Source organism: Macrobrachium rosenbergii, chromosome 47 (genome assembly GCF_040412425.1).
Source record: "Macrobrachium rosenbergii isolate ZJJX-2024 chromosome 47, ASM4041242v1, whole genome shotgun sequence".
Lineage (NCBI taxonomy): Eukaryota > Metazoa > Arthropoda > Malacostraca > Decapoda > Palaemonidae > Macrobrachium > Macrobrachium rosenbergii.
The window spans coordinates 20,174,439-20,187,796 of record NC_089787.1 but is presented as its reverse complement, the minus strand read 5'-3'; the positions used below and the strand labels follow the sequence as shown (position 1 = coordinate 20,187,796).

General features: G+C 39.0%; 1 protein-coding gene across 6 annotated transcripts in view; it reads left to right on the top strand.

The window, feature by feature from the left end:
- The window catches only part of Pka-R2 (cAMP-dependent protein kinase type II regulatory subunit), a 265,110-nt gene that overhangs the window by 231,969 nt on the left and 19,783 nt on the right, over window positions 1-13,358 (top strand). For all 6 annotated transcript variants that reach the window (XM_067090126.1, XM_067090120.1, XM_067090121.1 and 3 more), the window contains one exon: window positions 8,275-8,358. In XM_067090126.1, coding sequence (XP_066946227.1) covers window positions 8,275-8,358 — 84 coding nt within the window. The remainder of the gene's footprint in view (window positions 1-8,274; window positions 8,359-13,358) is intronic.

Genomic DNA, 13,358 nt, shown 5'->3' with positions numbered 1-13,358 from the left:
TGGTATGGTTGATGATTGGAGGGTGGATGATCAACATAGCAATTTGCAGCCCTCTAGCCTCAGGAGTTTTTAAGATCTGAGGGCGGACAGAAAAAAGTGCGGACAGAAATGTGCGGACGGACAGACAAATAGCCATTTCAATAGTTTTCTTTTACAGAAAACTGAAAATCAGTGCAGTTGGCCTCCTTACAAAGTCTCTCTCTCTCTCTCTCTCTCTCTCTCTCTCTCTCTCTCTCTCTCTCTCTCTCTCTCTCTCTCCGTACAAAGATACAAATTAAAAAAGGGATCTCTCTCTCTCTCTCTCTCTCTCTCTCTCTCTCTCTGTACAAAGATACAAATAAAAGGGGATCTCTCTCTCTCTCTCTCTCTCATTACTCTGTACAAAGATACAAATAAATAAGGTACATTCACATGATGTACCATCTGCACAAAGATACAAATAAAAAAAGGTACTCTCTCTGCCATGCAGCAGGTACATTTAACCATCTGAAACGGTTGCCCAGGTCTTGCGGTTGCCATTTCTTGCGGCAGCTGTCTGAGCTGTCTGAGCTTTCTGTCTGTCTGTCTGTCTGTTTGTCTGTCTTTCTGTCTGTGAGTGTGTCTGTCACGCTTACCGTGTCATCGCGGCCCCTCTTCTTAAATAGATGAAAGAGATTCCAGTTGGTTTTTGGTACGAAGGTAGACAGGCCATCTTGGAGAAATGGACTTCTAGGGAGAGACTGTCTAATGTCTGTCAAATGTCTGTGTCTGTTGGAGCTGTCTGTTCTGTCAGTCTGTTTTCCCTGTCTGTCCTTCAGTGTATGCTGTTCTCTTGTTTATTGTTTTCTGTAATTTTCCTTCTTTTTCTTATGTCTTTTGACCTTTCTTCTCTCTCTCTCCTCTTCTTCTTCTTCTTCTTCTCTTCTTACTTCTCCCTCTTCTTCTTCTTCTTCTTCTTCTTCTTCTTCTTCTTCTTCTTCTTCTTCTTCTTCTTCTTCTCCTTCTTCTTCTTCTTCTTCTTCTTCTTCTTCTTCTTCTTCTTCTTCTTTTCTTATTCCCTCTCTTCTTCTTCTTCTTCTTTCCTTCTTCTTCTTTTCTTCTTATCCTTCTTCTTCTTCTTCTTCTTCTTCTTCCTTTTGTCATCTCCGTTTCTTCCTTCTGCCGTTTTCTATCCACTGTTCTTTGTCATCTCCTCTTTCTCCTCCCCCTGTTCTTTGATTTTCTCTCTCTCTCTCTCTCTCTCTCTCTCTCTCTCTCTCTCTCTCTCTCTCTCTCTCTCTCTCTCTCTCTCTTCTCCATACATATATAGAAAAATTTCTCTGTTTCTTTCTATACATACAGTATATAAAGATTAGCTCTGTATATAATTAAAAAGGGATCTCTCTCTCTCTCTCTCTCTCTGCCTCAGAGAGAGAGAGAGAGAGAGAGAGAGGGCAAGAGCGAACAAGAACAGCCAAGCAAATCGTAAACAATCGATGGAAGGAAACGAACCGCTGTTGGCGCCGAGGAGGAGGGGGGTGGGGGGTGGGGGGAGGGGGAAAGGGGGAGATTAAGGCACCCCTGACGTCACTATGACGTCATTCCCCTGTGCCAGATAACGGACCCACTCCGGGGTGGATTGGGAAGGGGGAGGGAGGAGGGAGGAGATTGCCGAATTGCTGCAGCACAGATAAGCCCCGAATTCAATCCTCCTGAGGGGGACTGTAGGCATTGCGAACGGCCCTTTGCAGCGTCCCTTCGGCCCCCTAGCTGCAACCCCCTATCAGTACTTTTACTGGACCTCCATCCATATTGTCGTTCTTCCATCTTGCCGTCCAACCTCTCCTACCAATTCTTTCATGGTGAGGTTTCCATTCTGTTACACCTTTCAGACCTTTTACTCTCAAATAATTTCCTTTCCAGCATTGAATGACCTCAGAGGTCGGAATGGCCTCAGAGGTCCGAATGACCTCAGAGGTCACAGCGCTTGACCTTAGCTAAAACCCGACATTCCATTCCATTCCTCTGACCGTCTTCAGAATCTTCCTCGTGGGATTCTCTTCGTGATTGAAGGGACGCTGAGATATTCGATTACTTAATATTTTTCAATCGTTATCTGAATTAGATGATTTATTTGTACATTTTTACTAATCATAAATGCTTTCCCTCACTGATATATTAGATTAATTCCTTATCGTGGTTATCAGATATTCTCGTTCAAAGTTTAAAATCGTTTAGCTGGAAATTGATTTATGGGAGAAATAAAATCATTATTTTTTTTTCAGGGGATTTTAGTCTGTTAATTCCTCCCGATTCAGATTTTCAGCGGACCATTGGGATTAATAATAATAATAATAATAATAATAATAATAATAATAATAATAATAATAATAATAATAATATTGTTTCACTGTTAGATATTTGTAGACGGCTCATTTTAAGTAATTTTTATTTTTTCAGTTATTTAATCTTATATATACGTACACGCATATATATATATATATATATATATATATATATATATATATATATATATATATAATATATAATATATATACATGTTTTATATAATATATAATATATATATATATATATATATATATATATATATATATATATATATATATATATATATACATACACATACCTAGAATTCCTAGGACAGAGAGAGAGTAAAGGACCCTTCTAGAACACACCTCGCTCCAACGGGTCGTCGAATCCGAATATCGATCACGGCCGCGTTCCGCTTCCAGCATTCGGATAACCGGAGGGTCCGAAAACAGCTGTCGAGTCCGGATATCGATCCGGTCTTCCTTACCCTTTCGTCTTGCGGATGAGGCCGGATACGGGTCAATTTGTTCTGCGCACGACATTCTGCCGAAACCGGATATCGATTTTGAAATTCGGTGCGTTCCTCTCTCTCTCTCTCTCTCTCTCTCTCTCTCTCTCTCTCTCTCTCTCTCTCTCTCTCTCTCTGACATTTGGTGATTCTAATCTTATCGCAGCTGTTCATTCACAGATGTTTCTGATTCGTGAATCATTTCTCTCTCTCTCTCTCTCTCTCTCTCTCTCTCTCTCTCTCTCTCTCTCTCTCTCTCTCTCTCACACACAGTTAACATTTGCTGTCTTATACATCTCTCTCTCTCTCTCTCTCTCTCACGCAATTAGCATTTCCTGTCTTATCCATCTCTCTCTCTCTCTCTCTCTCTCTCTGAATTACAGGATGGTTACTACATAACACGTGTATCTCGGACCCACAAAAACCTAGTCGTCAAATTGAGTCATACGACGAACTTTTCGATTATGGGGGCTGTCAGATTGAGAGAGAGAGAGAGAGAGAGAGAGAGAGAGAGAGAGAGAGAGAGAGAGAGAGAGAGAGACGGGCTCTTGATAGTGTTGTGGATTGTAAACGAATTTTTCAATAATAATTTTTTTTTCTGTTCAGTAACTGCACTAACAAATCGTTTACTTGTCTCCCTCTCTCTCTCTCTCTCTCTCTCTCTCTCTCTCTCTCTCTCTCTCTCTCTCTCTCTGCACGTGTGTTTGGACGCGAGTGAAAACTGCCTCAGTAGTATGTAATTATATTAATATCGCGAGGGTTAAGCTTGACTCACCTCAGCCCGGCAAGTTCACAATGGCGTACCTTGTTCATTTCCCCGTGTTCTCCCAGCCTAGGTTTAGTCTAGACAGAGGGATTCGTTTTGTGGTCCCTTTGACGTCACGTCAAAACAAGAGGGCCGGATGAAGGGAATTAGGGGTTTAAGAACTAGAACCTATGCGCAGGACCTGGAAAAATTCTTAAGTAAAAGATGACAGTCATTATTATTATTATTATTATTATTATTATTATTATTATTATTATTATTATTATTATTATTCAGGAGGTGAACCCTATTCACATGGAACAAGCCTACCAAGTGGGCCATTGGCATGAAATTCAAGCTTCCTATTATTATTATTATTATTATTATTATTATTATTATTATTATTATTATTATTATTATTATTATTATTATTCAGAAGAACCCTATTCATATGGAACAAGCCCACCACAGTGTCCATTGACTTGAAATTCAAGCTCCAAAGAATATTTTGGTGTTCAACAGAAAGAAGGAACGGGAAGTAATGGGTAAGAATGAAATCAGGCTTAAAAATAAAATATAAAAACACTAGACACGAAAAAAAAGACCAATAAAAAATATATAACAAAAAATGGACATAAAAACTGAATCTTAAATAAAGACAAAAAATCTGGAAATAAACCAGAACTGAAATGGCGTATACGTGATATTCTTAAATGTGAATTTAAATAATTTATTCAAATTTTGATACCCTTCACCTCAGTCATAACTTCGCATACAGCTGATTGTTTTCCGGGTATTACTTCGGGCGTTACTCTCGAGAACTCGTCATTCCATGGCCCCGAACATGGTTTCTCACCCTCACGGGTACTGTGTTGGTGTTGCAAACCTTAGGGTCAACGGGTTTGGTCAGTTCTTGAACTGGTCTGTTTTCAAGAGGCTAGTCGACTATTACCTATGGAACGACAGTAGCCTGTTGGAAGATGGTAGAATTTTTTTAAAAAAAGAGAAACATTACCATTAAAAATTGTTTATAAGCTTTGACAGCAAAGTTGCCCTCAGGCTCCATTTGCAGCGGTCAGTCAATCACGAATGTAAAAACAAAAAATAGAATAAGATAAGTTTCGTTATTGTGGCCAAGAAAAGAAGGCTGTGTCGCGCTTGACGAACGCGCATTCTGTCACTTTGTAGTAGCATCTGGGCAGCTAAAAATTGAACCCAAATGCGCGCGAATTGGACGCTTCCCTCCAATATACAGCGAAATATGGGCTACATTGTGTAGCAGCAGTAGCAGTAGCAGTAGTAGTAGTAGTAGTAGTAATAGAAGGGATTTGCCTCTGAAACGGCTCCAGTGTCTGCGGCCAGAACAATGCCGATTGTGTCTCTGGACAATGCCTTTACAACGGCACCCCCGCAATCTGCTGCTTCCTTGACCACACTGTTTCCCATCAGAGACAGCTGATGGAGGTGCTGATCTCATCATGTGGACGAGAGGCATCACACTTCCTTGCGTCAGAATTGATGTTTGAGGGAATGACGGCGTCTCTCTCGACTGCCTTGCTTTCTGCAGTCATTCCTTTTGCCTGGTGACTGTGTTTACGTTTGGTATTCATTTTCTCTTAGTATTTGACTGTATTTGTTTGTCTCCTTTGTTTATTTTTTCCTACATGCTTAGTGTCTTATGAATTGTATACACTTCAGCAGTAATAATAATTATGTCCAGTAAATGAAGTTTGTCTCTTCTATAAAACCCGTTGAGCTAGTCGACTGTAGTGAGTTACAGTCAAGGTTATGAAGCTCACTGGTCTGTCAACAACACCCCCTGCCAAAAAAAAGAGGCTTGCCTAGAATCTGAAGGCTTTATAAGGCCTTCTGGTACCTTCTCCTTCAAGGGAAAACCTTCCCAGATTTTTCGCTGATGCAGCTGGGAGGAACCAACAAGAGACTGCGGAGTTCTTCCTGTTTTTCCTCTGGTTTGGAACTGACTCAGTGGAACAGCACTCAGTGGAACTGACTAGGTGGAAAAGCACTCGGTGAAACTGACTCAGTGGAAAAGGACTCGGCAGAATTGACTCAGTGGTAACGCACTCAGTGAAACTGACTCTGTGGAAAAGGACTCAGCGGAACTGAATCAGTGGAAAAGCACTCAGCAGAACTGAGTCAGTGGAAAAGGACTCAGCAGAACTGAGTCAGTGGAAAAGCACTCAGTGGAGAAGGACTCAGCAGAACTGACTCAGTGGAAAAGCACTCCGCAGAATTGACCCAGTGGAAAAGGACTCAGCGGAACTGAATCAGTGGAAAAGAACTCAGCAGAACTGAGTCAGTGGAAAAGCACTCAGTGGAGAAGGACTCACAGCTCCCAGTAAACAGACCCAGGAGCTAGATGAATCTGCTTGCACGGGAGGCAGACGCGCCGTAATTACGGCAATAGGAAAATAACTTGAATGCCCTTTTGTGGGGTATTATATAAGCATTGCTGCCTTGACAGATAAGGAGGTGGATCTCTGTTTCGTGACTCAACTCAGAGGAATTCCCTTGTGTCATTATGTCCGGGCCTCGTGGTTCGACGAGACACTGTTTTGTTTACGAATCCCACTCAGGGATATCTCAAAGATTTTTCAACGGAATTCATTCAGATTGTTTGAATGGATCGAAAATGCAATCAAGCGGGCTCTGTTAGGTTTTGGGATGACTTCACTCAAGGATTCGGACAAAGGCTTTATTTTTATTGTTTTATTTCTTTAATCAGCAACAAAATATCTCAGAGATATCTCGGAAAGTAATAGATGGATTTCAGTGACATTTTCCAAAAATAATAGATGGATTTCAGTGACATTTTCCAAAAATAATCGATGGATTTCAGTGACATTTTCCAAAAATAATAATTTTCCAAAAATAATCGATGGATTTCAGTGACATTTTCCAAAAATAATCGATGGATTTCAGTGACATTTTCCAAAAATAATCGATGGATTTCAGTGACATTTTCCAAAAATAATCGATGGATTTTAGTGACATTTTCCAAAAATAATCGATGGATTTCAGGGACATTTTCCAAAAATAATAGATGGATTTCAATGACATTTTCCAAAAATAATAGATGGATTTCAGTGACATTTTCCAAGTCCTTCCTTCATACCTTCCATGCACTTCCAGATCGTGGGACTCACTTTCTTCCTCCATGTTTCCCATTTCATTAGACTTGAAGGTCCATTAGTAAAACATTTCTCGAGTGACTTAATCCATCACTGTTCAAGAAAAAAATGAAACTACTTTATTTATGGTAGGTCATTGACGCTCGCCAGGAGAGAGAGAGAGAGAGAGAGAGAGAGAGAGAGAGAGAGAGAGAGAGAGAGAGAGAGAGAGCGAGCTTCTCCATTCCTAAGTGAATGATCAGGAACACAAAAGAGGGACGATTGGCTCTTCGAAGTATGTTGGCGTAACCGACGCTGTTAAGACATCAATTTATCGACGAGGAGAAGCCCTTGGCATTTCGTGGAGAGAGAGAGAGAGAGAGAGAGAGAGAGAGAGAGAGAGAGAGAGAGAGAGAGAGAGAGAGAGGTTAGTTACATATACGGGAAGGGAGCTGTTGTAGATTTACATTCTTCAAATGTTTTTTCTTAACTTAAACTGTATTTAGAATGTGTAAGAGAGAGAGAGAGAGAGAGAGGATAGTTACTTATACGGGAGGGGACTCGTTGTAGATTTGCATTCTTCAAATGTTTTTTTTAACTTAAACTCTATTTAGAATGTGTGTGTGTGAGAGAGAGAGAGAGAGAGAGAGAGAGAGAGAGAGAGAGAGAGAGAGAGAGAGAGAGAGAGAGAGAGAGAGGTTAGTTACATATACGGGAAGGGACTCGTTGTAGATTTTCATTCTTCAAATGTTTTTTTTAACTTAAACTCTATTTAGAATGTGTGTGAGAGAGAGAGAGAGAGAGAGAGAGAGAGAGAGAGAGAGGATAGTTACATATACAGGGAGGGGACCTTGTTGTAGATTTACATTCTTCAAATGTTTTTTTTAACTTAAACTCTATTTAGAATGTGTGTGTGTGTGTGTGTGTGTGTGTGTGTGTGTGTGTGAGAGAGAGAGAGAGAGAGAGAGAGAGAGAGAGAGAGAGAGAGAGAGAGAGAGAGGTTAGTTACTCATATAGGGAAGGGAGCTCTGTTGTAGATTTACATTCTTCAAATGTTTTTTTTTAACTTAAACTGTATTTAGAATGTGAGAGAGAGAGAGAGAGAGAGAGAGAGAGAGAGAGAGAGAGAGTAGTTACATTTACGGGAAGGGAGCTGTTGTAGATTTACATTCTTCAAATATATTTTTTTAACTTAAACTGTATTTAGAATGTGTGTGTGAGAGAGAGAGAGAGAGAGAGAGAGAGAGAGAGAGAGAGAGAGAGAGAGAGAGAGAGAGAGAGAGGTTACATATACGGGAAGGGACTTGTAGATTTACATTCTTCAAATATTTTTTTAACTTAAACTGTATTTAGAATGTGTGTGTGTGTGAGAGAGAGAGAGAGAGAGAGAGAGAGAGAGAGAGAGAGAGAGAGGATAGTTACATATACAAGAGGGGACTTATTGTAGATTTGCAATCTTCAAATGTTTTTGAACTTTTTGTACTTTTAACTGTGTTTAGAAAGACTGAAGATGTATTAATTGTAAGATCTTTCAGTAGGTCATCTACGCCTAATTAGACCATCCATCTATAATCTTATCTCTCCTTTTTTTTATGTTTCAGATCATACACGCAAAATCAGACGACCAAAGGCAGAGGTTGTCAGAAGCCGTCAAAAACATATTCCTCTTCAGATCACTTGATAACGTAAGTTGATTTTTATCTTTATTTTGTTATTTTTTCTTCCTCTAGCTGAATGATAAAAGCTTGTTAAGTAATTATTAAGTCGAGATAGACCCCTCACCCCACCCCCCTACCCTTCCCTGTTTGGTAAACATGTTTTGTTTTAAAGTCTTACCAAGCTAAGTTTTGTCCTTCGTGAAAATTTTCCAAAGAGAACGAGTCCAGTCAATATTCCGCATCGCCCAGGAAGTTTCTTTAATCTCCTGTCATTCTTCTGATCTTCCTCATTTGAATTCTGTTTCTCCGAAGTAAAATAACACTGTATAGAAATCCATTTCTCTGTGAAGTTTAATATTTTTTAGGTTAATTTTTAAAATTTTTTATGATATTCTTATTATCTTCCTAATCTGGGTTTTATTTCTCCGAAGTGAAGGAGCATTGTATACAAATCCATTTCTCTGTAAATCTCAGTGATTTTCAGTCTATTTATAAAAATTTTCAGCCCATTAAAAACTGTATTTTTGAACGGCCCAGTAAACAACTCTATTTTTTAAATTTTCTGAAATGAACGGGCCCAGTAAACAACTCTATTTTTAAAATTTTTCTGAAATGAACGGGCCCAGTCAACAGCTCTCGATTTACAAAATATTTTCTGAAGTGAACGGGCCCAGAAAACAACTCTCGGTTTATACAAAATTTTCTGAAATGAACGGGCCCAGTAAACAACTCTCGATTTATAAGAATTTTTCTGAAGTGAACGGGCCCAGAAAACAACTCTTGATTTATACAAAATTTTCTGAAATGAACGGACCCAGTAAACAACTCTCGATTTGTACAACATTTTCTGAAATGAACAGGCCCAGTAAACAACTCTCGATTTGTACAACATTTTCTGAAATGAACGGGCCCAGTAAACAACTCTCGATTTATACAAAATTTTCTGAAAACCAACCCAAAAACAAAAACAAAATTTTCTGAAGTCGACCCAGAAAACAATTTATACAAAAATTTTCATGGTAATTCAAGCATGGAAACAGATAGAAGGAATTACCGAAAACATCATGGAACTAAAATTATCCAGAGGTAGATTAATAGTGCCAAAAACTATACCAGAAAACAACAGGACATTAATCCACCACGCACCAGCATCGATAATGATTTCATCTGAGGAACAAATATTTTCTAAGATGAGTGAACCGGAAGATGCGTTAGCAAAACATCAAAGGTGCCTCACACTGAGGGACCTGGGGCAACCTGAAATTTAAGGTCTGTAAGGTAAGGGCCCAGAAAACAACTCTCGATTTATACAAAATTTTCTGAAATGAACGGGCCCAGCAAACAACTCTGTATTTTTAAAATTTTCCAAAATGAAGGGGCCCAGTAAACAAGTCCACCTCTTCCCCATCACTGGCATGTTCTTGGCTCTCTTGATTGGTTCCACCTCCTCTCTTCTTATTACATGGCCATAATATCTCAGACAAGCTTCCCTAGCCTTCTCCTTTACATTACATATACCACATACTCTTCTTGCATCTTGACTCTCCATCTCACCATCCTCATCTCTGCTCTTTCCAAGTCCCTCCCCTTTCCTCTTAAGTGCCCAAGTTTCTGCCGGGCCTGATAACTGTCTTACAAATTTTCATTTTGAGTCTTAATGGCATTTTTTTGTGTAAAACAACTTCCTTTTCGCAGACTCATAAAATTTGTTGTATATCCGTTTCATTCATTTGTGTGGACCCTTTTGTTTACGTTTGTTTACCATTTTTACTGAGTAATGATAATATTTGGGAAGAGGCCCCTTTTATCAAACAACTCTCGTTAAATATAACTTTCTTACTTGGCGGACAGTGAGGAAGGGACTTGAAGTATATATTATAGCCTAGGTACTTCCTTGAGCCAAAAGTTTGCTTTTTATTTATTTATTTATTTATTTTATTTTATTATTTTTTTTTTTGAGCTGATGGTAAGTATCCATAGCTGATGTCTCTCTGTACAAGAAGAATACTATCCAAGAATGTCTTTCACTCATCTATAAAGAAATGCTTTTTATAAGCCAGTTAGGGAAATCATATACAAAATATGTTGTACTGATGCAAACTGCCATAAAGATGGTATTGCCGTCAGTGCACCTTTTATGGTGCACTGTAGGCATTACTTGAAGGTTCTTTGCAGCGTCCCTTTGGCCCTAAGCTGCAACCCCTTTCATTCTTTTGACTGTACCTCCATTCATAGTCTATTTCTTCATCTAACTTTCCACTTCTCCTGACAACTGAGAGATTTTCCTCCTATTACTCCTTTCAACCCATTCTGCTCCCAATTTCCGTTTCAGCGCTGAATGAACCCATAGGTCCCAGCGCTTGGCCTTTGGCCTAAATTCTATATTCTGTTCCATTCGACAGTAGTCTTAATAATATTAATGCTAATCAGCTGGGATAATCAGATGGAAAAAAGTCTCGTGGTGAAATTCCACTACATAGTGGAATGTCATTCCACCGAGTGTCAAAATATTTGAGCAAATCTACATAAAAGAGCATCACGAAGCCTACGACTTATGCAAAGGCATCATTGGCTCTATGACTTGCTGTGAGTATTCCTTTCATTCGGCACAGAGTGCCAATGATCAAGTGTTTCCTCCGCAAGCGGCTCTCAACCACTGGTTTCCTGAGTGGCAACTGGCAACACTTACTCCGCGACCAAACGAGGCCATCGTTGCCAGTCCAGCGATTTAAAACTATCTCTTTCAGACTGGATGGAGGGTACATGGGACAACAGTGAGGGGGGTGTAATAACATGTTGGCAACACGGTCTGCTAACTGCTCGCACTGGCACTGTTGCCAGTCTGTTTGGGAATCGTTTAATGAGCGTTGATAATGATACAGGCTGGAAGAGTTGTGGCTTTTCTCCATGGCAACACTGACTCGCTCCCGTTCACAGGCCACAGTTGCCAAGTCACCAAGTTGGTGCGATTAGTTGATCGTCTTTGCAATCTTATGTTATACATTTTCAGACTTGAGTCATGCTTTTGTGTATACGAATGTGGATGTATAGGATTATGAAACATGCTAATTAGAATGTTGCTTTTCATCCCAAGCAGTATTATTATTATTATTATTATTATTATTATTAAGATGGACCCCCCATTCATATGGAACAAGCCCACAGGGGCCATTGTCTTGAAAATTGTCATGAATTCAGGCTTCCAAAGAATGTTATTATTATTATTATTATTATTATTATTATTATTATTATTATTATTATTATTATTATTAAGATGGACCCATTTCTTGGAACAAGCCCACAGGGACCAATGACTTCCAAAGACCCAAGAAAATTGTCACGAATTCAGGCTTCCAAAGAATGTTATTGTTATTATTATTATTATTATTATTATTATTATTATTATTATTATTATTATTATTATTATTAAGAACATGAACCTTGTTCATATGGAACAATCCCACAGGGACCATTGACTTGAATTCAAGCTTGCAAAGAAAGTGGTGTTCAGTAAAGCCGGTTTGTGTTCTTCCATGCAACCGGATCAATTGATCTGCAAACATGATATCAGTTACCAGAAGAGCAAAGATTTATTTGTTTATTGTTGCTTTCTTTGCAGCCGTCTGCGTTACGATGTTTTTCTGTGGTTTTATGATGATAAATTTTCCTTAATATTTCCTCTTGAGTGCTTGCTACCCAAACGTTACATTTTTTTAACCTTCCTCTGTGTTCCCTGAAAAACATAAGACAGATATGAGGAGCAAAATTGTGAGATAAAGTAGAGGCTGACAGACTGGGGCAGACCCACTGGGTCAATTTGTGGCCCGCCTGACCTTTGACTTTTGCTCATTCGTGTCAAAGACGGTGGCTGGAGCGGTCAGTCAAGTGATGGTTCACTTCAGTCGGTTCACTTCGGTGTTGTGATCGTTCAGTTCAGTTATGTGATTGGTTCACTTCAATCAAGGAATTGGTTCACTTCACTTCAATCAAGGGATTGGTTCACTTCACGTCAATCAAGGGATTGGTTCACTTCACTTCAATCAAGGGATTGGTTCACTTCAGTTCAATAGGGATTGGTTCACTTCACTTCAATCAAGGGATTGGTTCACTTCGGAGTTGTAGTGGTTCACTTCAGTCATGTGATGGTTCACTTTCATCATGTGATGGTTCACTTCAATCGAGGAATTGGTTCACTTCAATCGAGGGATTGGATCACTTCAATCATATGATGGTTCACTTCAATCATGTGATGATTCACTTCAATCATATGATGGTTCACTTCAATCATATGATGGTTCACTTCAATCATTTGATGGTTCACTTCAATCACATGATGGTTCACTTTCATCATGTGATGGTTCACTTTCATCAAGTAATGGTTCACTTCAGTCATATGATGGTTCACTTAAGTCATATGATGGCTCACTTCAGTCATGTGATGGTTCACTTCACGGTGTCTCTCATGACTGATCGGTTTGTTGAATGCTGTGAACTGGCGTTGGAACAAGCACGGTCTTCCACGCCGAATTGTTTTGTGTACGCAAACATTTATTATTATTATTATTATTATTATTATTATTATTATTATTATTATTATTATTATTATTATTTATTATTATTAGTCAGAAGATAATCCCATATTCATATGGAACAAGCCCATCAAACGGGCCATTGACTAGAAATTCAAGCTTCCAAAGAATATGGTTTTAAAATAAATTGCAGAAGACATTAGGACATACAGAAAAAAAAGATCAATTATTAGAAAACAAAGATAAATTAACAAATAAATAAACAAATAGATAAAATTTAATATATAATTTATTAAAAGCACAAGGAGAATTGTTTTAGGGTAGTAATGCATTGCATCTTCCCTTGAAGTTTTGAGATTCTAGTCGTGCATATCTTGTGAGGAGGCGTAACCGCCTCATCAATCATCTTGAAAGGAGTACAGCTTGTCGAAGGAGCGAGAGAGAGAGAGAGAGCTGCCCGTCGCACAAATCTGGACTGAGGAGATCAGCATAACATGC